The sequence below is a fragment of the Anomaloglossus baeobatrachus genome, chromosome 6 (assembly GCF_048569485.1).
Source record: "Anomaloglossus baeobatrachus isolate aAnoBae1 chromosome 6, aAnoBae1.hap1, whole genome shotgun sequence".
In the NCBI taxonomy this organism is placed as follows: Eukaryota; Metazoa; Chordata; class Amphibia; order Anura; family Aromobatidae; genus Anomaloglossus; species Anomaloglossus baeobatrachus.
Genome location: NC_134358.1, coordinates 440,952,122 through 440,977,046, shown reverse-complemented (window position 1 = coordinate 440,977,046; position 24,925 = coordinate 440,952,122). Strand labels below are relative to the sequence as shown.

At 44.1% G+C, this 24,925-nt stretch overlaps 1 protein-coding gene across 3 annotated transcripts in view; it reads left to right on the top strand.

Moving 5' to 3' along the window:
* The window catches only part of CNOT10 (CCR4-NOT transcription complex subunit 10), a 144,692-nt gene that overhangs the window by 96,386 nt on the left and 23,381 nt on the right, over window positions 1-24,925 (top strand). For all 3 annotated transcript variants that reach the window (XM_075315238.1, XM_075315236.1, XM_075315237.1), the window contains one exon: window positions 15,486-15,599. In XM_075315238.1, coding sequence (XP_075171353.1) covers window positions 15,486-15,599 — 114 coding nt within the window. The remainder of the gene's footprint in view (window positions 1-15,485; window positions 15,600-24,925) is intronic.

Sequence of the window (24,925 nt, the reverse complement as noted above, 5' to 3'; positions counted from 1 at the left end):
CTGTTTGGTGAGCAATTGGCTGAAATCATTAAACAGTCCAAGGGTAAGGACTCTTCCTTACCCCAGCCCAGATCAAGCAAACCTCAACAGTGGAGGGGACAGTCGAGGTTTCGGTCCTTTCGAGGCTCGGGCAGGGCCCAATTCTCCTCGTCCAAAAGGACTCAGAAGGAGCAGAAGAGCTCAGATTCCTGGCGGGCTCACTCACGCCCAAAGAAAGCAGCCGGAGGAACCGCTTCCAAGCCGGCTGCCTCATGACTTACGGCCTCCTCTCTCCGCATCCTCGGTCGGTGGCAGGCTCTCCCGCTTTTGCGACATTTGGCTGCCACAGGTCAAAGACCGGTGGGTAACAGACATTTTGTCTCACGGGTACCGGATAGAGTTCAGTTCTCGTCCTCCGCCTCGGTTCTTCAGAACTTCCCCACATCCCGACCGAGCCGATGCTCTTCTGCAGGCGGTGTGCTCTCTAAGGGCAGAAAGAGTGGTGATCCCTGTTCCTCTTCAGGAACGAGGTCAAGGTTTTTACTCCAATCTGTTTGTGGTGCCAAAAAAGGACGGCTCTTTCCGTCCTGTTCTGGACCTAAAACTGCTCAACAAGCACGTGAAAACCAGGCGGTTCCGGATGGAATCTCTCCGCTCCGTCATTGCCTCGATGTCTCAAAGAGATTTCCTAGCATCAATAGACATCAAAGATGCTTATCTCCACGTGCAGATTGCTCCAGAGCACCAGCGTTTTCTACGCTTCGTTATAGGAGACGAACACCTTCAGTTCGTAGCCCTGCCATTTGGTCTGGCGACAGCCCCACGGGTTTTCACCAAGGTCATGGCAGCAGTGGTAGCAGTCTTGCACTCTCAGGGACACTCGGTGATCCCTTACTTGGACGATCTACTTGTCAAGGCACCCTCTAAAGAGGCATGCCAACACAGCCTGAACGTTGCGCTGGAGACTCTCCAGACTTTCGGGTGGATCATCAACTTTTCAAAGTCAAATCTGTCACCGACCCAATCACTAACATATCTTGGCATGGAGTTTCATACTCTCTCAGCGATAGTGAAGCTTCCGATGGACAAGCAGCGTTCACTACAGACAGGGGTGCACTCTCTCCTTCAAGGCCAGTCGCACCCCTTAAGACGCCTCATGCACTTCCTGGGGAAGATGGTGGCAGCAATGGAGGCAGTCCCGTTTGCGCAGTTTCATCTGCGCCCACTTCAATGGGACATTCTCCGCCAATGGGATGGGAAGTCGACGTCCTTAGACAGGAAAGTCTCCCTTTCCCAGACGGCCAAGGACTCTCTTCAATGGTGGCTTCTTCCCACCTCATTATCACAAGGAAGGTCCTTCCTACCCCCATCCTGGGCGGTGGTCACGACAGACGCGAGTCTGTCAGGGTGGGGAGCAGTTTTTCTCCACCACAGGGCTCAGGGTACGTGGACTCAGCAGGAGTCCACCCTTCAGATCAATGTTCTGGAAATCAGGGCAGTGTATCTTGCCCTACAAGCCTTCCAGCAGTGGCTGGAAGGAAAGCAGATCCGAATTCAGTCGGACAACTCCACAGCGGTGGCATACATCAACCACCAAGGCGGGACACGCAGTCGGCAAGCCTTCCAGGAAGTCCGGCGGATTCTGATGTGGGTGGAAGCCACGGCCTCCACCATATCCGCAGTTCACATCCCCGGCATCGAAAACTGGGAAGCAGACTTCCTCAGTCGCCAGGGTATGGACGCAGGGGAATGGTCCCTTCACCCGGACGTGTTTCAGGAAATCTGTCGCCGCTGGGGAAGGCCGGACGTCGACCTAATGGCGTCCCGGCACAACAACAAGGTCCCAACGTTCATGGCACGGTCTCGCGATCACAGAGCTCTGGCGGCAGACGCCTTAGTGCAAGTTTGGTCGCAGTTCCAGCTGCCCTATGTGTTTCCCCCTCTGGCACTCTTGCCCAGAGTGCTACGCAAGATCAGGTCCGATTGCCGCCGCGTCTTGCTCGTTGCCCCAGACTGGCCGAGGAGGTCGTGGTATCCGGATCTGTGGCATCTCACGGTCGGCCAACCGTGGGCGCTACCAGACCGGCCAGACTTACTGTCACAAGGGCCGTTTTTCCAAGGGGTCGTGGCCACCATGAGACAGGCTAGGAAGCCCACGTCTGCTAAGATCTACCACAGAACGTGGAAGATTTTCTTATCCTGGTGCTCGGCACAGGGAGTGTCCCCCTGGCCATTTGCATTGCCTACTTTTCTTTCCTTCCTACAATCTGGTTTGGAAAAAGGCTTATCGCTCGGCTCCCTTAAAGGGCAAGTCTCAGCGCTATCGGTATTTTTTCAAAAGCGTCTAGCACGACTTCCTCAGGTACGCACGTTCCTGCAGGGGGTTTGCCACATCGTCCCTCCGTACAAACGGCCGTTAGATCCATGGGATCTGAACAAGGTACTAGTTGCTCTCCAGAAGCCGCCCTTCGAGCCTCTGAAGGATGTTTCACTTTCTAGACTCTCACAGAAAGTGGCCTTTCTGGTAGCGGTCACGTCTCTTCGGAGGGTATCCGAGCTGGCAGCGCTGTCATCCAAAGCTCCCTTCCTGGTATTTCACCAGGACAAGGTAGTGCTGCGCCCGATTCAGGAGTTTCTCCCTAAGGTGGTATCCTCTTTTCATCTCAATCAGGATATCTCCTTACCTTCCTTTTGTCCTCATCCAGTTCATCGGTATGAAAAGGATTTGCATTTGTTGGATCTGGTGAGAGCACTCAGAATCTACATTTCCCGCACGGCGCCCCTGCGCCGCTCGGATGCACTCTTTGTCCTTGTCGCTGGTAAGCGCAAAGGATCGCAGGCTTCCAAATCCACCCTGGCTCGATGGATCAAGGAACCAATTCTTGAAGCCTACCGTTCTGCTGGGCTTCCGGTTCCACCAGGGCTGAAGGCCCATTCTACCAGAGCCGTGGGTGCGTCCTGGGCATTACGACACCAGGCTACGGCTCAACAGGTGTGCCAGGCAGCTACCTGGTCGAGTCTGCACACTTTCACCAAACATTATCAGGTGCATACCTACGCTTCGGCGGACGCCAGCCTAGGTAGAAGAGTCCTGCAGGCGGCGGTTTCCTCCTCGTAGGGGAGGGCTGTTTTGCAGCTCTAACTTGAGGTATTAATTTACCCACCCAGGGACTGCTTTTGGACGTCCCAATCGTCTGGGTCTCCCAATGGAGCGCCGAAGAAGAAGGGAATTTTGTTACTTACCGTAAATTCCTTTTCTTCTAGCTCCAATTGGGAGACCCAGCACCCGCCCTGTTTCCTTCGGGATTTTTGTTTTTTTCGGGTACACATGTTGTTCATGTTGAACGGTTTCAGTTCTCCGATGTTACTTCGGATTGAATTTGTTTAAACCAGTTATTGGCTTTCCTCCTTCTTGCTTTAGCACTAAAACTGAGCAGCCCGTGATCCCACGGGGGGTGTATAGCCAGAAGGGGAGGGGCCTTACACTTTTTAGTGTAATGCTTTGTGTGGCCTCCGGAGGCAGTAGCTATACACCCAATCGTCTGGGTCTCCCAATTGGAGCTAGAAGAAAAGGAATTTACGGTAAGTAACAAAATTCCCTTCTTTATAATGCAGGGGCATGTGACATGGACATCCTATCATACATGCCGTTGCTTCTCTGGCTAAAAGTCCACTTAGCTGTGTGTGTGTCTGGGATTGGCTGACATGCTGGCTCGCCCCACTACACGTGCGCGCTTAGGGAAGGAAGACTAGGGGAAAAAAAAAAAAAAAAAGCGATCGCCATTATACAAACAGCAGTGATCTGAATGCGCTGTTCCCGCACACTATACGCTGAAATTTCATAATAGTGTGAGTCACAGAGTGACTTACACTATTACAGCGGAAAGCCAGCTAGTAATTAGCTTGGCATTTGCTGCTAGAACCGTTCTCGAACGGAACTAGAACTATCGAGCTTTAGCAAAAAGCTCGAATTCTAGTTCGATCTAGAACAAACCCCAAAATCACTCGAACTGGAGAACCACGAACCGCGCTCAACTCTAGTCCTGGGTTCTAGTCTCACTAAGGACACCATCTGCGAGGAGTTTGTATTATCTCTCCGTGTTTGCGTGGGTTTCCTCCGGGTTCTCCTGTTTCCTCCCACACTCCAAAAACATACTGATAGGGAATTTAGATTGTGAGCCCAAATGGGGACAGTGTTGCCAATGTATGTAAAGCGCTATGGAATTAATAGCGCTATATAAATGAATAAATATTATTATTATTATTATTATTATTATTATAGTCCTTGACAGCTCAGGCCCTGTTTACACAAGAACGTCTGCATATTAAAATAGGATAGATGATATCTAATGTCAAATAGTGTTGGGATTAGAATTATTCGAGAAATTAATAATCCTTAGAACTTGATGGACGAGTGTCTTTCAATGCAACCTGTAACCTCCAAGATGGAGAACATACAGTGTGAAAAGCCAACTTATTTTTTTATTTATTGGTAACATTCTTCCTGTGTTACTTGAGGGTTTCACGTGCGTAAATTTTACTGTTCTGATATGAGAATGAATGGCTTCAAGTGACATTGAGCAATAGGTTCTTGTGAAAATGTCACCAGTGAAAACCTGAAGTTCCAGTTGTCCAGGTGTTGATGGGGTACATGAAAATTTTTTTTGTTCTGAAATATTTACCTCATTCTGATTCTATTATTTTATTTTTTCTAATAGAAAAGTGAGTGTTGCTCTTTTTCCAGTTTCCTCATCACTAGATTTCTGAGCCCTACGCAGTCATGAAGGGGGCACAGAGCGCAGTGGCAGCACTTTGTTTTTTTATGTTAGTCTATTTAACACAAGCTAATAAAAGGGCTGAACTTTAATTGTGAAAGCCCCCGGGCACACTGACCTATTAGAGAATAGGTGTCCTTGCTGCTGGCTTGTCTTTTTCTAGACATGTAGTGCAGGCATTGTTTTGTTAAAGGGGTATTCCGATCTCGAAGATCCTGTCCCATTATGTAGTAGGTATAATAAATAATATTATCCAATCACTCCAATTAGAAATGTAGTATAGTTCTTAAGATTCACTATGTCTCTTACCTCATGTGCAGGCATTGCAGGACCTTAGGTATCCATGTTTATGACTACTAGCAACTAACTGACTATATGTGTGGTCATAACCATGGATACCTTAAGTCCTGCAATGCCCTGCCTGCTCATGAGGTAAGTGACATAGTAGGGCAACATGGTGGCTCAGTGGTTAGCACTGCATCCTGGCAGCGCTGGGGTCTTGGGTTCAAATCCCACCAAGGACACCATCTGCAAGGAGTTTGTATGTTCTCCCCGTGTTTGCGTGGGTTTCCTCCCATACTCCAACGACATATAGATAGGGACTCTAAATTGTGATCCCCAATGGAGACAGTATTTCCAAGGTATGTAAAGTGCTGTGGAATTAATAGCGTTATATAAATTAATAAATTATTATTATTTTTTATTATTATTGTGAATCAGGAGATCTATACTACATGTCTAACTGGACGTATTTGCTAATATTATTACACCTACTCCATATCCGGATAGGATCTTGGCGATGGGAATACCCCTCTAATGTGCTGGGCTCATACTAGTTCTCTTTTACTGTTGGCGATCTTTCATTTCATGGGGTCCAGTTTAGTCCTCAGGGATTTTATTAGGTATATGTAATATACTGGGTGTTGGCGCTGTGTATCAGATGTGTGGCCGTGACTAGTACACATATATACTTTTTTGATACAGAATAAGTTGCTGTGTTTTTAGGACCAGCAATGAAGTGTCCTAGGCAGTCATGGAAGCGCAGGGTTTAGGATTAAGCGATTTGTCAGTGTTGCTTGTGCTTCGGCTTCTTCTGCTCCAGAAATCTGTCTAACATGGTTAAGCAAACACTTAGCTGATCTGACATTTCATCTTGGAAATGCTGTTACTTAGAATTAACGGCAATCTCCCTCTGACACGTGGCACAGTTCTCTCGCGAAGAGTTTTCTGTGCATCTGTGTGGTCCTACACAAACGGACTGGTGGGCAAACGTTGTGGCTCCTATTTTGTGAGAGGCATTGCCAATTGATCCATACTCATGTTACTGCGAATTGCTGTAGAGCAGATTTGCCCGGTTTGGTGGGATGGAGGGCCACATCTTGGACGCCACAGTGGCATCTGTCAGCAATCAGTGTGCTCAGGACATATCACACATGTAGGCAGATATTGCTGCCGCATTCGCCTCCTTCACGGCTCCTTGGCCGCACTGGAATGAACTCTCTTCATTACTGAAAAGCTTTTGTGTGTGTTCAGATTGGATGTGACATCTGGGAAGGGACACAACAGTATTTGCACGAATGGGCTTCAGGACCTGTTTTGGAGCATAATTAAAGTGTGTGCCTCCTGGGAATAGAGGAATAAAGACGCCCCAGGCCTTGCCATGAAATATATGACTTACTGCTAGACCAAGAGTGGGCTTGACAGTTACCAGAAGATTGCAGCTGTAATAGCCCACCTACCTTCAGGAGAGTCATGTTCAGTGTTCTCACGACTCTCCTGGCCAGCTCCGCATGAAGCCTACAAAACATGATCCCCTCAGCTTCCTAAAAGTCACCTCCACAGCCTCATATTTCAATCCAAAGCCTTATTATTATTTTTTTTTTTACTAGCTACAAAGGAAAGTGCTGCTCAGGGAGAAGAAGGAAAAAGAATGCCTCCATGCATTTGTATTGCCCATCATTAGTCTTTTTATACTTCTTTTTATAAATGTGTCAACGTGTAAAGTGGAAGCTTGCGTCTACACATGAAGGGTTAGGACCTATTAAGCCCAATGTACTAATAGTGTAATTGAGATTAGCATAATTGGGAAAAAAATCCCAGCTGTTCACAGTAATGAGGTTTTTACTCATTAAAGATATTTACCTAGAGATATAGTGTTAATCTGCATAGTAATCAGTGAGAGAAACAGCTCCCTGCACCACCACGATTTCTGGAAGTAAGCAGCTGCAGGAAAAAACAAAATTAATTTTCTTCCAGTAGCCCCTGCTCCTCCAGTAATGCAGCCAGACATGATGTAAAACATATCTCTTCTTGCATATTTCCCTTATATCTGAGGTGAATTGACGTTTTTGGAGGTGACTGCTACCCGTTAACAATGCTTGTTTATTCTAAGCCTTTCCAAAATTCCTACGTACAAGCTCAGTGTAGGGTAACCTTTTAAAAGAATTAAGATTTAAATTGAGTCTAGTCTGGGTAGCAAATTGTAAGAAAATTAGAGCTCACCCACTTAATGTCTGAGATCTGGGAAATAGATCCGGAGGGTGCAGGAAGAAAGACTGGTGCAGCTCAGTACAGACATAGGCGAAAATGGAGTCTGCACAAGCCGTCCGCTAATGGTCTTCTTTATTTATAAAGTCTTGATTAAATCATGCACACGCGATGGGGAAGGATAAGGCTACTTTCACACTTGCGTTGTTTTGCATCCGTCACAATCTCTTGTGTGACTGATGCAACGGATGCGTTGCAGATAGTGGCACAACTGATGTGACTGATGCTGCAAAACAACGATCCGTTGTTTTTTTTTTTTATACTGCTTTACCAGCGGCAAGCTATTGTGAACGATCAGCTGATCGCTCTCAAACGAAGGCCGCCGGGCGATCAGCTGATCGTTCACAAAAGCCGGCCGGTCAGCTGATCGCTCACAAAAGCCTGCCGCCGGGCGATCAGCTGATCACTCTCTCTCGTTCGGCCGCCGAGAGAGAAACATTGATTTCGGTGATTAAACATAAGAGCTGAGCATGCACAGTGAAGGAAAAAAAAAAAAAAAGATTCCGTCGCTCAAAAAATGCTACATGCTGCATTCCTGCCGCACGATGGTCAGTTGTTCCACGACTGATCCGTCAGGCGGCGGATGCAACGCAGACACAGTAGTCTCAATCCGTTGTCCATACAAGTCTATGGGAAACAGCGCAAGCCGTTAACTGATTATGTTGCTTTCATTGCGGCGGATTGCGACTAACGCAAGTGTGAAAGTAGTCTAAAAACAACTGACGCGTTTCGAGTGCGTGACACTATTAATCATAGAATCGTACCTTTAGTCTGGGTAACTGTCTTTTTAACAAGTAAACTAGGCATATAATACTGCTGACCTATCCACAGGACAGGTAATCAATATCCGAACAGTGGGAGCTGGACGCCCACCATCCCCACCGACGAGCTGTTGATAACGCAGCATTAGAGTTGAGCGAGTTCCTAACTATTCATACTTGCTATACTCATAACGAGTACTGTCTAATACTCGCGTATTATTCCGAATAGTGTGTGCAATGCAAGTCAATGGGGAAAACTCGCAAAGTAACAAGTAACCTGAATTCTGCACTATTCGCTACTCGCACTAATAGTGCAGCATTCGGGTTACTCGTTACATTGCGAGTTTTTCCCCATTGACTTGCATTGCACACGCTATTCGGAATGATACGCGAGTATTCGACAGTACTCGTTATGAGTATAGCGAGTACAAATAGTTAGGAACTCGCTCAACTCTACACTGGATGAATGTGAGCACTGAATGGAGAGCACAGCCAAGATCTGCAGATCAGCGCCAAAACACATTGATGTCCTCAGCTCCATTCATTGTTTACATCTGGCCGCTGACAGATCTGGTGACAGCTGATCGTGGGGGAGCCGGACCCCCACTGATCTGATTGATGACGTGTCCAAAAGATAGGTCATCAATATTATACGCCCAGACAACCCCTAACAAAGCATTCAGTTATGCAGTTAATTTTAGGTAGTCGCGTGCTGTTAAAAGCTACACGTCCTGTGCTAAAATACTGACACATTGTGCTCACTGTGCAGATAATGAGTAAGGTAATAAAGGGACAGAACTGACATCCACTTCCAGATTAGTGCTGATTTCAATCTCGCAGTTCTAGTTTACAAATATTCAATATTGGAGTATAATTTGGAAGGCTCTCACATTTACTGTCCTTCGAGGATCAGTCTGGATGCGTCAAGGAAATTATTTTGTCTTGTTTGCTATCCTTGTTACTGTCTAAGCAACCTTCAAGAAGCTTTGTTTTGTTTGTTTTATGCCCTTTGTTTTTGGTTGTGATTTTAGCAGTCTTTATATATATATATATATATATATATATATATATATATATATATATATATATATATATATAATTTTTTTTTTTTCTTTTTTTTTCCCCCTCAAAATAAGAGAGCTGCACATAAAATAAAATCAGCATTTTAAATGAATCACAGTCCTTCAATTAGTGCTGAATGCAGTAAATGAAGGGCTGCCTGTCGGGCGAGTCCAATGCAGAAGTCACTGGCTTAAGTTAATATGCTCATATCCTGTTGTGTGATTGTTTGAAGGGGGTAAATGTGTGGCTCGGATTTCCTTGCAGGAATGTTTTCTGTGTGATCCAGGAAGAGGACGTGGTAAATCTCAGGTCTTATCACCTTGGGCTCTGCACAAGGCATTTGTTTCTCACATGTTCCTAAGTCAGCAGTGCGCTCACAAAACAATTTATTTATTAGGTGCCAACATACGCCACAGCAGAGCATTGTGGGAGCACCGGACGAGCATGCGGGATGTATAGAAACGTACAATGCGGAGTTGTGTGGTGTGAACCAAAAAATCCTTCATTTAATATGTTAGTGGGGGAGTAATCATGTACATAGGTTGTTAGTGGTGTGTAATCCCCCCCGAACATGTGTAAGGGTCTCGGCTCGCGGGCGGACCTCTGAAATGTTCCGTTTACTTTGGGAAGGGAGCCGGCTCAGTTTGGTTACACCTCAGATTCCTGCAGACCGCAGATTAACACTAGGTTTAATTAGTTGTGAGTTGCTAAATGATCAGCGAATTTGTTGCTTGATTATTTATATATTGCTGCTCTAAAGGGGTATTCCCATCTCCAAGATTCTATGCCAATTTGTAATAGATGTAGTAATAATAATAATAATAATACAGTGGAACCTTGGATTAAGAGTAACTTGGTTTGAGAGCGTTTTGCAAGACAAGCAAAGCTTTTTACAAACTTGTAACTTGGTTTAAGAGCAATGCTTTACCATAAGAGCAAATACTCACCGTGCACACTTCCAGTTCTGTCGTTTCACCGCACTCTGACCCGCTCTGGAGGTAACTTTCTGTCCATATGTACTGTATATAATATACCATTGTACAGTGCAGTATATACTATATAGCATGTCTATCAATTTGCATTTGTGGATGCAGTATTGTATTTTCTTTCTGCTAACCAGTACAAGCACATTGCTTGTATTGTACCTCCCGCACACCAATAATTCTATAGTGTAAGCTAAAGTGCAGTTTAATTTGTTTTATATGCTTTTACAGTACTGTACAGTATTTTGTATTAGGCTACTTTCACACATCCGGTTTTTGCTCTGCGGCACAATACGACGCTCTGCAGAAAAACCGCAACCGTTTTTTTTGCTGCCGGTTGCGGTTTATTTTGCATAGACTTACATTAGTGCCGTATTGTGCCACATGGGCTTGCGTTCGGTCCGGTTTTTGCCGCATGCGGCAGAATTAGCCGATGCCGCGGCCGGATGGAACGTTGCCTGCAACGTTTTTTGCTCCGGCAAAAAAAAACGCATCGCGCCGCATCCGGCCGCTGCGGCGCATTGTTCAATGCATGCCTATGGACGCCGGATGCGGCGCGATGCGGAAAAAAACGCATCCGGCCGCCGCATGCGGTTTCTTCCACTGTGCATGCTCAGTAGCGAGCCGCAAACAGAAAAAACCGGACCGGCCGCATGTAAAAACTTATGCAAAGGATGTAGTGTTTTCGCCGCATCCGTTGCATAGGTTTCACAGCCGGATTGAGCCGCAGTGCTCAAACCGGATGTGTGAAAGTAGCCTTAGTGTACTGTAATTTTATGAATAACATTACATTATTTTGTATTACTGTAATAACTTTGTATAAATACAGTAAATTTTGGTTGTGGAGCGAATTGTCTGGGTTTTAATTATTCCCTATGGGAAAATTCGCTCTGATATTATTATTATTTATAATTATAGCGCCAATTATGCCATGGGGGATATGAGTAACTTGGTTTAAAAGCACATTCCCGGAACGTTTATGCTTGTAATCCAAGGTTCCACTGTATTAGCAAATATCTCAAATTAGAAATGTAGTATAGTTCTCCTGATTCACTATGTCGCTCATCTCATGTGCAGGGCATTGCAGGACCTCAGGTATCCATGGCTATGACCACTAGCAACTAACTATCTGTGACCTATGTACGTGGTCGTATGCCCTGACAGGGAATCAGAACAAGTAGACTACATTTCTAATTGGAGGCATTTGCTAATATTATTATTATTATTACACCTACAACATATCGGGATAGGATCTTGGAGATGGGCATAACCCTTTAAATGTTTGTTTTTGAGATGCCATAAATCTACTTGGGATTATTAACTTTATTGATTTTTTTTTTTTTTTGCTTTACTGAATCCCGAGTTCTATTGGTCATTTTATGGGGGGGGGGGGAGAATCATCACATCCTCTTTACCTATGTCAGAGGTGCACAAGCCTGTGGAGGACCACATTGAGGTATTTATGATAAAATAGATTACATTGGTCCATCAGCTACATTGGTAGTCAATGGCTTCTGGACCAGAGCCCTGTGAGCTACCTCCTACCAGTCAGTAGTCCCTACACCTCTTATTAGTAGGCACTGCATGATGACATCCCCAGCCCATTAACCAGAGGAGGCACTGAGGATCGCGGCTGGTAGGAGGAGATTCATGGGGATCTCCTCTGGAGGCTACAGATTAGCAATGTGCCTACTGGCCCAGGACGCTATGAAGCTTTTCACCCAACTCCTAGTGTTGAACCTCAGATTACAAATAAATTCAGCGATGTCATCATACAAGTCATTTGTCATATCAAAAGTGTGTGCCTAAAATGTTTATCTGCAGGTTCCACTTTCAGGACTTCCACCTATCGAGACAATAATAGCTGTCCTCTTCTTCCCTATTTAATATTCTAGAAGGGAGAACGAGCATCCCAAAATTCTAATTATACGTTTCATTAAGAAATATCTGTATTATAGATTATTACAGTTTAGTTGCCATTTAAAAAAAAAAAATGTATGCAAATGAGGGTCTTCAGTGCACCTTTATGGGGCCAATCGTTCTGTGCACACGTATGCCCCCTCAATCTGCATACTGAGCACTTTGTCATAAGTCGATTGACCACTCCATTAACGACTCTGCAACTCTGCCCGGACACTGCAGCAGCGCCATTATAGTGACATTACAGGCTCATCGCTCCTTTTTGTGGTTACAGCTTGGTACTGTACTGCAGACAGGAGCCGGTGATGGCGGCCGCCGGCTCTAAGATGTGAGCCTGGCTGGGCTCCTGCGAGGTCCGTGCTGAGTTGTAGAGCCGCTGATTGTGTGCAGACGGCGCTTCCTGGTCAGTATGGAGGGGTGTGATGGTGCACTGAGTCATCCGCAACACCAAGGCTGCTGTAGCCCCTAAATTCGCACGCCAAATCTGGTTCATTTTTTTTGTTTTATGGCAACTCAAGTATAATTATTTTTTAGGCTTGTGTCCTTATGTAAGTGGTTTTATTAGCGTTTTGTGGTGACTGTCTCCCTATAACATACATGAAACTAGTGGCACTCATTTTTTTTTTTTGTATCATTTTGCCTTCTTCATGGAGTTATATACATACATACATACATACATACATACAGTAAATTCTTGATATTTTTATGACCCCAATAAGTCTTGTATGGACAGATTTCTCCGGGAAGCTCCACACTAAATCCAATATATTTTTCCATGAGATCCCTTTCTTGTGGGCCGATGATGGTAAACGTTCTATTCTCTTGCTCACTTGAAAGTCGGTGTAATTCTCGTTCGTCAGACTAAAACCTGAACCTTGCCTTTTATTTCCACAAGTTCAGTAAATCAAAACCGCCCATGTGAATGAGCTGCCACGTCTGGCCCTTCGAGGTGTTAACCCTTTGTAGAACATGCAGCTTTAGTGCAGAAATGGAAGCGGGCACACACGTCTATTGATCACTGCTATCATTTTTTCATTTGATTCCTATTTTGCAATCGTTGTGCTCTATAGCATTTCCTATACTGTATAGGGAAGAACGTAGTAAATATCTGGTTATTTGTGAGGACGTAGAGACAAACTTTTCTTGACCCCATGATGTTTCCTGAGCAGCTGAGCATCTTCCTGTACAACCACCGCCATTATACCAAGGCACCATACTTGGGATATTTGCAATCCAACATTAGCCAGATTGACTCAAGTTTATTAATTTTTCATGACCTTAGGTATCCATCGTTACAACCACACATATAGCCAGTTAATTGCTCCTGATTGTATACCATGGATACCTAAGATCCTGCAATGCCCTGCACATAACATAAGTGACATAGTGAATCAGGAGAACTATACTACATTTCTAATTGGAGGTATTTTCTATTATTATTATTATTATTAATAATAATATTAATAATATTATTATTATTATTCCTACTACATATTGGGATAAGGTCATGGAGATGGGGATACCGATTTAAAGCTTCTAAATAGATTTTTGCTTTTTAAAAGCAGTAATTTTCCTTAAGAGTTTTCCCAACATGAAATATTGTATAGATCATTAAAACAAGTACTATTTATAGTACCCAATATTAAAAGTGATTTAATAAAGAATTATTTATAAAGGGGATTGTCCCATAAAGATCATAGCGCCTATCCTATTCCCAGGATAGGTAATAAATCTATTATCTGAATGTCTGGTTGCTGTAAACCCCACCAATCACAAGAATGTACGTCCCCTGTGGGAGTGAAATGGCAGTGAGCATGTGTAATCACGGCTAATGTAATGTGCATGTGCAGTGAGCATGTGTAATCATGGCTCTCAGTGTCTAATGGTAGCATATGTGCATTACCGCTCCATTCATAATGGCATCTTTGGGCCCCCGTTCTCAGGATCAGTGGGGGTCTTAGCAGGTGATCCCTATGTGATCATACCTTTTCTTTGGATGGGTGACAAATAGAACAGTTTGTCCCATAAACTATATCACATAATATGGGCAAACTAGTGAAAAACAATGTGGAGTCAGGCAGCTGGGCGGAGTGCTGGTGTAGACACATGGTAGGTCACTCTCCTCTGACATCCAGCTCCTCTACATAGTGATCCTCTGTTTACTACAGAAACACCCGTATCATGGAAAGTGTAGAGCATTGCAGTATAGTTGAAAATACTTTTTGTACGGGACAAATAAAAAGGGACTATGTAGTCAGCTGCCAGAGGGGGAAGGAAACTTATTCTGTTCAGAGTCAAACAGCACACATTTCAAGCAATACCAAGGGGAAATAAGGGAAGAATAAAAATAGTAAAGGGTTATCTTTTTTGCTAAGATATGCTGTTAATTACTTGAACACATGTAATAAGTTTTTCTGGACTTCTGGTGAGAAATTGATACATGGAATGACCCCTTTAAGGAGAGTATATTTTAAAGAGAATCTGTCAGCAGGTTTTTGCTACCTCATCTGAGAGCAGCATGATGTTTGCAAAGAGACCCTAATTCAATTATGTATCACTTATTTTACTGGGTACAATGGTTGTGACAGAATCAGTGTTATTAGATTTAGCATTTAGGAGAGCTCAGAAAGCTGCCCTTGCCCACTCTCTATGTACATTTTTATAGACAATGAGGTGCTAATCATAGCAGAGAGCGTGTCCCAATAGCTACCTATTCCAGCAATGATAATCGTCTGAAGGTAAAAACAAACATTGCAGGTAAACAATAGCACACACTGTGCTAAGAGAGGCAGGGCTGATGAATCTGTTTTAACCCTTGCATCATGTGGTCTTCAGATTAAATAGCAAAAACCTGCTGACAGATTCCCTTTAACAGTCACTTTGTTAGAAGAGACAATTTGGTTAAAGGGAATGTGTCAGCAGGATATCAACCCCAAACTGTTTATATGTGTCTCTTTCACAGACAAATCCAGCAATACTTTTACATGGTCAGTCTTTTCCTCTGTTACTGAGAAATCAGGCTGTAGTGTTACTTGTAGATCTGAAGCCTCTGTCACTCCAGCTCTATTCTCTGCCCAGCATTGTGTCCTCCTGCTTAACTGTCAGTCTCTAGGCTGTTTGACGACAGACAAAGGAGCCGTCAGTGAAGTAGGAGGCAACACTGGGTGAGGAATAGAGCTGGAGTGACTGAGGCTTCAGATCTACAAATCCCACTACAACCTCATTTACATATCAATTCAAACTCTCGATTTCTCAGTAACTAAGGAGCGAATTGCTCAGGTAAAGGTATTGCTGGACTAGTCTATAAAAGGGGCTACATGCACATCTAAATAAATTGGGGGGAGGGAACCAGTTAATGCATTCCCTCTAGCATATGTTTTACATGCTTGAACGATCATTTCTCAGCCTTTTAGCGTATTCTGTATATTTTGTTATAGTGTCCACTTTTGCCTCCACAGGTGTTCGGTACTGGCCTGTAGTGCATACGTAGCTTTGGCTTTAGGTGATAACCTTATGGCTCTAAACCACGCAGAAAAACTCCTTCAGCAGCCCAGATTGTCTGGATCTTTGAAGTAAGTTACTTTTGATCCCAAGATGATTTAGAGATAAATGTTATCTTCCTAATATCCGATCATTCTCACGTAACCCCAAGATGTGTGTTTGGACATGTGACTCGTATTTTTTTTTTATAACTGTCATTGGGCTCTTGCCTATAATCTTCCCTTGCTAAAGATCGTAAATCTTTGTGAAGAAAAAGTATGTCCAACCTTTTAGCACCTGCCAAATTTTCTGTCTATTTGTTGAAACATCTGTAGCCACAGTCTGCTTTTATGCTAAATGAAGATGGATGTTTGGGTGGTGGTTGGGTGACCGAACCTTACAGTTGACCATTCATACAAATGTGAATTTGGGGTTTGCTAGAGTTGATGATGAGGACGGACAGACCTGGAGCTGATTTTGGCTACACTGTTTCTTTTCTACCTATTTGTTGACCAAGAAAATGCCTTTAAGGCTGCTTTCACACCTCCAGTTTTAGCAGAGCCGGCCAATCCGGCTCTAAAACCTGTGCAACGGATGCGGCGACAATACCGCATCCTTTGCATGAGTTTTTTTTACATGCGGCCTGTCCGGTTTTGAGCATGCGCAGTGGAAAAAAACGCGTGTGGAGACCGGATGCGGTTTGCATGCATTGCAAATCGCGCCGCATCAGCCGGATGCGGCGCAATGCATTTTGGTTTTTTTTGCCAGACAAAAAACGTGCCAGGCAACGTTCCATCCGGCCGCCGCATCGGCTAAATCTGCCGCATGCGGCAAAAACGGACGGAATGCAAGCCCATGCGGCACAATACGGCACTAATGTAAGTCTATGCAAAAAAAAATGCAACCGGCGGCAAAAAAAAACGGTTGCGGTTTTTCTGCAAAGTGCCGGATTGTGCCGCACAGGAAAAAAGCGGAGGTGTGAAAGCGGCCTAACCGGTGTATTGCCAAAAAACACTGGTGGACGCCACTCCCAAAATTCTAATGTGAACAGGGACATAACTGAACATTACAAAAAAGACAGTTGCTGTCTGAAATGCTAAAGTATGAAAATCATGAAGTGTAGGTACCCAGTATGTTTAAAAGAACTGAGAGTCCTCAGTAATTAATACCTTTTAATGGCTAACTGAAAAGATGGTAATAATAGCAGCTTTCGAGACTACTCAGGTCTCTTCTTCAGGCTCAATATAACACAAAATCTGAAGAGTCACATATTTATACACAACAGGACATAGAATGGAGCAGTAAATAAAACAAGTTATGTGAAGCAGAACTATCACTATGGGAAGGGGACAAACTGCTGTGGCCATAAATATTGTTGCAGTTTGTAGATAAGCAGTGTGAAAGTTTTATTGTCCTCTGATTGGGGTCTGGTTCATAGTTGTGATGCCGCAGATGGTCTGAGGAGCACCTTTCTTAGGCTAAGTTCACACTTCAGTTGTTTTGTATCAGTCACATGCGTCGCTTGACGCATGTGACTGATGCGCTGCTCAACGCTGTACAACGGATGACAAAGAACAGAATTCTTTGTCGGATTCCGTTGTGTGCGGGGGGCGGAGTTCGGGGGGGAGGGGAGCCGAGCGGGGCCGTGGCACTGAGGACGTCAGTGCCGCAGGGACTGCAGGACAGGTGAGTGAGAGTGAGAGAGTGTGTATGTGCAAGTATGTATGTATGTATGTGTGTGTGTGTGTGTGTGTGTGCACATGCAAAGTGCGGGAGGGGCGGAGCCGAGCGGGGGGCGGGGCCAGGCGCTGAGGATGTCAGTGGAAGTGCTGCGGTCTGCATGGCTGGGGACAGGTGAGTGTATGTGTGAGTGAGTGTGTGTATGTGCAAGTATGTATGTATGTGTGTGTGTGCACATGCAAAGTGCGGGAGGGGCGGAGCCAAGCGGGGGGCGGGGCCAGGCGCTGAGGATGTCAGTGGAAGTGCTGCGGTCTGCATGGCTGGGGACAGGTGAGTGTATGTGTGAGTGAGTGTGTGTATGTGCAAGTATGTATGTATGTATGTATGTGTGTGTGTGCACATGCAAAGTGCGGGAGGGGCGGAGCCGAGCGGGGGGGGCGGGGCCAGACGAGGGTGTCAGTGGCAGTGCTTGTCTGCATGGCTGGGGACAGGTGTGTGTGTGTGTGTGTACATACATGTGCGGAGTGCGGGAGGGGGCGGGGCCGAGCGGGGAAGTGTCGGCCTCCCTGCACACGTAACCAGCCTAAATATCGGGTAACCGCAAAGCACCCGATGTTTACCTTGGTTACCCGATATTTACCTTGGTTACGGGCCTACACCGCTTAGCGCTGGCTCCTTGCACCGTAAGCAGGGAGCCAGAGAGCATGCGCAGCGAAATCCGACGGATCTCGCTGCTCAAAAAACGTTACATGCTGCGTTCCCCCCGCCCGGCGGTCAGTCGTTCCACGACTGATCAGTCGGGCGGAGGATGCAACGCAGCATCATCAGTCACAATCCGCTGCTCATACAAGTCTATGGGAGCAGCGGAATCCGCTAAACGGATTCCGTTGTTTACAAGAGCAGCGGATTGTGACTGATAGATTTTAGCGGAAATGTGAACTTAGCCTAAATTGATGTAAAAAGACACAAATCCATGTGACACATTCTTTCCTGCTCTGAATGTGTCAAGTCATCAGAAGTTTGTATTCCCAAAGTCTCCTATCTCTCTGGGATTTAAAGTTTCCTTACCATACCAGCAATTTCATGTCCATGATGCTGTGATCAGAGTTACAGAAATGTTTGGCCACAGGTATCTACTGGCTAACACGGTACAAAGATATACTTTACCAGTACCCAGTATGCAAGGTATGCCTTGACGTGGCTACTGGGCAGATATGAAAATGGCCATTTTTTGTATTCTAAATATCTCAATTTTTTCCTAGATTTCCTTAAGCAGTAATGCAGGTCTATACTCTTACATTCATGGTTTTCATACTTGAGCATTTGAGTGCAACTGTCTTTTTTTTTTTTTTGTCATAACCTGTGTTTTTGTTGGACCATCGCCTTACCATGTCAATATAATTTTCACATTTTAAAGCCGAGAAAAAAAAATGCTGTGATACTTCATAATTCTAGAAGTGCCTTTCTCCACCCGGCAAACAGTAGCAGATATTATGCTGCTTTGATTTTCCTTTCCAACCTCCTGTGTGATTTTAACACCCGGACTGAAACAAATGAAATCATGTTCTGGCTCAACATTTTCTTCCAGACACTTTCATTTATTTTGAAAGGAGACTGTGTTTGAGGCGGGCGAGCCTCGTGTAGCAATTTTTCTTTATGCTCTGTTTATTTTCTGTGCAGGTCAATTTAGTCTCAAGTAGTGGAAGTGTTATTCTTAATAGGGCAGTATATGCTGGAGAGAAGAGTTATTGAAAGGGTTAAAGAAATCAAGGAGGAGGGGGGTGTCAAGAGCTGGCAGAGTGACCCTTAAGTGTGAAGTGCTGAACCATAACTGGTAATTTCCTCACTTGTTTTTATGACTGTCCCACAGTGACAGCTTTGTTGGCAAATGATTGTTTTGCTGCAGCATAAAGGACGGAGGTTGTGAAATGTGTGCGTTATGGGAATAATTGCCACTGTGAATGGCGATGGCCGCACTAGTCCTTTTTATGACAAATTGTTTTGGATAAATGGTGTATTTTGTAATTTTTCTTCAATGAATTTTGTGCGGGAAAGTTTCCAACCTATTTACATTGAGAAAATGACTTTAAACTGCAGTGCAATAGGCTTTTTCTGCTTCTAAAGGGAACCTGTCATCAATTGTTTGGCCTATAAGCTGCGGCCACCACCACCGGGCTCTTATATACAGCATTCTAACATGTTGTATATAAGAGCCCAGGCCGCTGTGAGAACATAAAAAACACTTTATAATACTTGCCTAACAGTCGTGCGGTGGGCCTTATGGGCATCTCCGTTGTCCGGTTCCCGGCGCCGCCTCTTTTGGCCATCTTTGTTCTCCTTCTCTAGCCGCGGTGCATTACGCGTCCAAAGTCATCCACACTCACCGGCATTCAGGTCCTGAGCAGGTGCAGATCAAAGTATTGTAGTGCGCCTGCGCAGGATCGGCGAGTGTGTATGACGTAAACGCGTCATGCACACAGGCTTCAGAAGGACGAAGATGGCCGAAAGAGGAGGCGCTGGGACCAGAGACACCCATATGGCAAACCGCCAACCGTTAGGTAAGTATTATAAAGTGTTGTTTTTTTTTCTTCTCACAACGGCCTGGGTTCTTTATATACAGCATGTTAGAATGCTGTATATAAGAGCCCGGTGGTGGTGGCCACAGCTTATACGCCAAAAAAGTGGTGACAGGTTCCCTTTAAAGGTCCCTAAGGCCATTTTTAGGGACTGCTCCTCACCTATCCAAAGAAGGTACCTGAACAACCTACAGACATAGATTTCTATACAAACCAGTGTTAGTTCGATGATAAAAGTTAAAGGGAATCTGTCAGGTGCAATATGAACTCAGAACCACGAGCAATTCTGGGTGTATATTGTTAATCCCTGCCTAACCGTCCCTGTATCTAGTAGCATAGATAAAGGGATCTTTAGAAAGATAATTTCTAAAGATCTTTTATCATATGCTAATGAGCATGGGGACTAGTCCTAAGGGTGTTAGTTCCTGCCCTCATTCCGCCCTCTTAGCATGATAGCACGCCCACAGGTACGTGCTACCATGCTTTTCCATGCTCCTTACCCGGCGTCATCAGCAGTGACGTGCATACCTGTGTCCATTGTCACCGCATCAGACACTGGGCAGTGCACGTGATCAGAAGTCCCAGCACTTCTGGTCATGCGCACTAGAACTCTCTGAAACTGGCAAGCGTACACTCGGCTACATAGTGCGCATGACCGGAAGTGTGGGGCATTCTGATCATCTGCACTGCCTGGCTTCTGATGCGGTGATATTGGACACAGATACACTCATAACCGTTGATGACGCTGGAAAGGGGGCATTGAATAGCATGTTAGCATACCCCTGTGGGTGTGCTAACATGCTAAAAGGGTGGAATGAGCGTAGGATCGAACACCCTTGTGACCATTCCCTGTGCTCATTAGCATATCATAAAGGAGCTTTAGAACTACTTTTTCTAAAGATTTCTTTATCTATGCTAGTGTATACAGGGACCGTTAGGCAGGGATTAGCAATATACACCTAGACCTGCTCGTGGTTGTGGGTGCATATTGCACCTGACAGGTTCCCTTTTAACTTCCGGTAAGCTCTTAATTACATCTTTTTAACGTGCCAGTAACAAATAGTAACAAACCACACATACTGTACTGTGCAAAAGTTTTAGGCAGGTGTGGAAAAAAATGCTGCAAAATCAGAATGCTTTCATAAAAAGAAATTCTAATACTTTATTTTTATCAATTGACAAAATGCAAAGTAAACGAAGACCAAATAAATCTCAATCAAAACAATGCTTGGTATGACCACCCCTTGCCTTAAAAAATATAAAAAAAAAAATGTGCTAAGAGCAAGGATACACTACTGCACTTCCCAACATATGCTATATACAATGAAGACTGCTTCTTTAGTACCCTGAAGTGTTTCAGGTCTATGACAAATAGTGGCACAAATGAGTTAAATGCAATTAAATTTTGTAAAACTGCATACTTGGAAACAAACCCACCAAGGTAAACACAGATGAAACTATGAGTAATTATATGTGTGTACTAGACTGGGAGATGCAACGGAGACCCAAGATGGTGCTGAACAAACCTCAGCAGTGCAGGTGGCCCGGAGCTGTGTGGATTGAGGCCGCAATCAGATTACACAGAATCAGGAGGGCGCTCCCCGTGTGAGTGAAGGTCTGACAGGCACTGCGGATGGCGAGCGGCAAGGAATGACGAAATTAACTAGGAGCCGCGGCCGGTGGCTTCCTTAGTTACCCAACTGCGCGTGTGCAGCGAGCGTGTGACATCACTGGCTCATAACAGGCTACGGAAGTCTGTAGGGATATTCTATGGTTAAATATAAAAAATAACCAATACTTCTAGGTACATTTGTGACCAGCTTTTAAAGAAAACTCAGCAGAGAGGTGTTTCCAAACATCTTGAGGGACTAGCCACAGACCTATTGATGTAACCTTGCAGAAATCCTTTTGTCTCTTTATATAATCCCAGTATAATTAATACAAAGGACCGGCACTCCAAATCTTCTGAAATATTTTTGTAGTTTATTCCATCATAATATACAGGCGTAAATACGCGTTTCGGCTTTCGGCTATATAATCCCAGGCAGACTTGATGATGTTGAGATCAGGACTTTGTGGGGCCATATCATCACTTCCAGGACTCCTTGTTCTTATTTATGCTGAATATGGTTCTTAAATTATTTATTTGGTTACATAGGTTGAAAAACAGACATGGGTCCATCAAATTCAATCTTTCTACTTAAATCTGAAAACTGTAACATGCATTTGTATTTAGCCCCCCTGAATCAGTACTTAGTAGGACCACCTTTTCTCTGCAGTCATTGCTGCATGTCTTATGGGGTATGTCTCTCTAGAAACTTTGCACATCTAGAGGCTGAAATGTAATTGTTTTTGCCCATTCTTCTTTGCACAATAGTTCTAGCGTGGTAAGATTGGATGGAAAGCATCTGTGAACAGCAATTTTCAAATCTTGTCTCAGATTCTTAATGGGATTTAGATTTGGACTTTGACCAATCCACTCAAACACATGAATATGCTTTGATCTAAACCATCCATTGTAGCTCTGGCAGTATGTTTAGAGCCGTTGTCCTGCTGGAATGGAAGGTGAACCTATGTCCCAGTCTGAAGCCTTTTGCAACCTCTAACAGGTTCTATTCCTGGACTTCCCTGTACTTGGCTACTTACATTATCCCATCAATTCTAACCAGCTTCCCTGTTTCTTCTGAAGAAAAGTAATCCCACACTATGATGCTGCCACCACGTTTGACGGTGTGTTGAGGTGAGATTACAATGGATCTCTTAAGGTCTGACTGCCGTGTTCAAATTATAATGTCATGAGTGCACTTCGAGAAGTAAATAACAGACACTGTATCAGTTATGAACCTTCTCCATGACAGATGCTGACTGAACTTTATTTTCCTCGGACAAACCTTTTATAGTAAGGGTGTGTACAAAAGTATAGTCCAATCAAGTATCACAGGTTGGGGCTCAAGACCTATAGGAATTTGCATAATCTCTGCTGGATTGGTCAGTCGAAACTTTAGGAATTCTCCTTTGTTCATCATCTTGGGTGTAGACAGGATGTTGCAGCCATCTTTAAAATTACATATGTGTTGTGAATGTTAGTTATGCTTTGGCTGCTGGAAGGCTCCCTCTGGTGGCCAGGAATGGTTTGGACTTGGACCAGGTGTGTTGTGCAGTGGGTGTTTCCTTTGCTAACGCTCTGCTTATTTAAGTCCTGGTCTGATTGCAGGCTGTTGCTGGATGTCAGTTGTTCTTTGTATCTCTAGCCTGCTTAATCCTGCTCTACTCCACATCTACTCCAGATAAGTGCTTGCTCTTTATTTATTGTCTGGTTCTTTTGCTTATCTGGGTTTGTCATTTGTTGTGGTTGGTTTCAGCTTATTTCCTTCCAGGGATTTTCCCCCTCAGTGGATTGTTGAGGAACTCCCTGCAGTTCTGTGTGGAGTATAGCTCCTTTGGGTCCATGTGTTTGTGGCTTGTTGAATTTGTTAGAATTCTTGTTTTCTGTTCATTGGTATGACAAGGGCACCTGGTATAGGACGGAGTTAAGATTGAGCGATCTGAGGGCCTTTTTGTACTATCAGGAAGTTGATATTTTGCAGGGTTTTTCTCTGGTCACCATCAGTCCCTTTCCTGTCCTTTCCTATTTTAGTCAGCGGGGGCCTCACCTTTTGCTAATCCTGTCATCTACCTGTGTATTGTGTTTTTCCTATATCACCGCAGTCTTTGAATGTGGGGGGCTTTCTATTCTTGTCTATTTTCTGAGGCAGAGAGTTATTCATCTTTCCTACCTTTAGGATAGTTAGTTCTCCGGCTGGGTTCGCGGTGCACAGGATGTTAGTTCACCCCTCGGCTACTTCTAGTTGTGATGGTTAGTAAGGGGATGGCGGCCAGATTAGTTGCCAATGCTCTTGTCACCTTTTGCCAATGATTTGTGGTGGTCTTCGATGGTTCCAGATCATAACACATATGCTGGTATATACTGTACTAAGGAAAATGGTGTTTTTAGGGTGGCGTGCAGTGTTACTTTTGCTCCACACATAGCCTTTTACATTTGGTCTTATCTGACCAGAGCACCTTTTTCCACGTTAGCTGTGTCCTATATAAGTACCTAAAAGAACTGCTGCCATTTTGAAAGGGCGGTCAAGCCAAATAGTGATTTCATTTTGATTTTTGTTTTGCTCATTCACTTTGCATTATGTCAGTTGATAAAACTAAACTAACACTTCTATTTTTGAAAGTATTCTTACATTGCAGCATTTTTCACATCCGCTTAAAACTTTTGCACAGTATTTAACTGTTCCCCTTGATTGTCAGACATGCGTCCTAATAATCGTGAATGAACGTTTGATCAGAGTCAGTGAATGGACACTTACTTTATGCAGCATTATATGTGGATATGTCATTAAAAGTAGGAATAAAAGCTTGTTGATTATATTTTAAACATGAATTATACTGAAAATATTAAATTACAAATGACGAACACAGAAGAAGTAATCTGATATTAATGGAAAAAATATGGTATCGGTATAATGCAAACCCTTGATGTGAAATTAGAGAATAGAGAAATCCTTAGCTATTACATCAAACCTATTCATATGTCCTAACCAAAAGCCATATGGTATATGATCTCCTTAATGTATACACTGTGTGTAGAATTATTAGGCAAATGAGTATTTTGATCACATGATACTTTTTATACATGTTGTCCTACTCCAAGCTGTATAGGCTTGAGAGCCAACTACCAATTAAGTCAATGAGGTGATGTGCATCTCTGTAATGAGCAAATGAGCAGGGGTGTGGTGTAATGACATCAACACCCTATATAAGGTGTGTTTAATTATTAGGCAACTTCCTTTCCTTTGGCAAAATGGGTCAGAAGAAAGATTTGACGGGCTCTAAAAAGTCCAAAATTGTGAGATGTCTTGCAGAGGGATGCAGCAGTCTTGAAATTGCCAAACTTTTGAAGAGTGATCAACGAACAATCAAGCGTTTCATGGCAAATAGCCAACAGGGTCGCAAGAAGCGTGCTGGACAAAAAAGGCGCAAAGTAACTGCCCATGAATTGAGGAAAATCAAGCGTGAAAATGCCATTTGCCACCAGTTTGGCCATATTTCAGAGCTGCAACGTTACTGGATTATCAAAAAGCACAAGGTGTGCCATAGTCAGGGATATC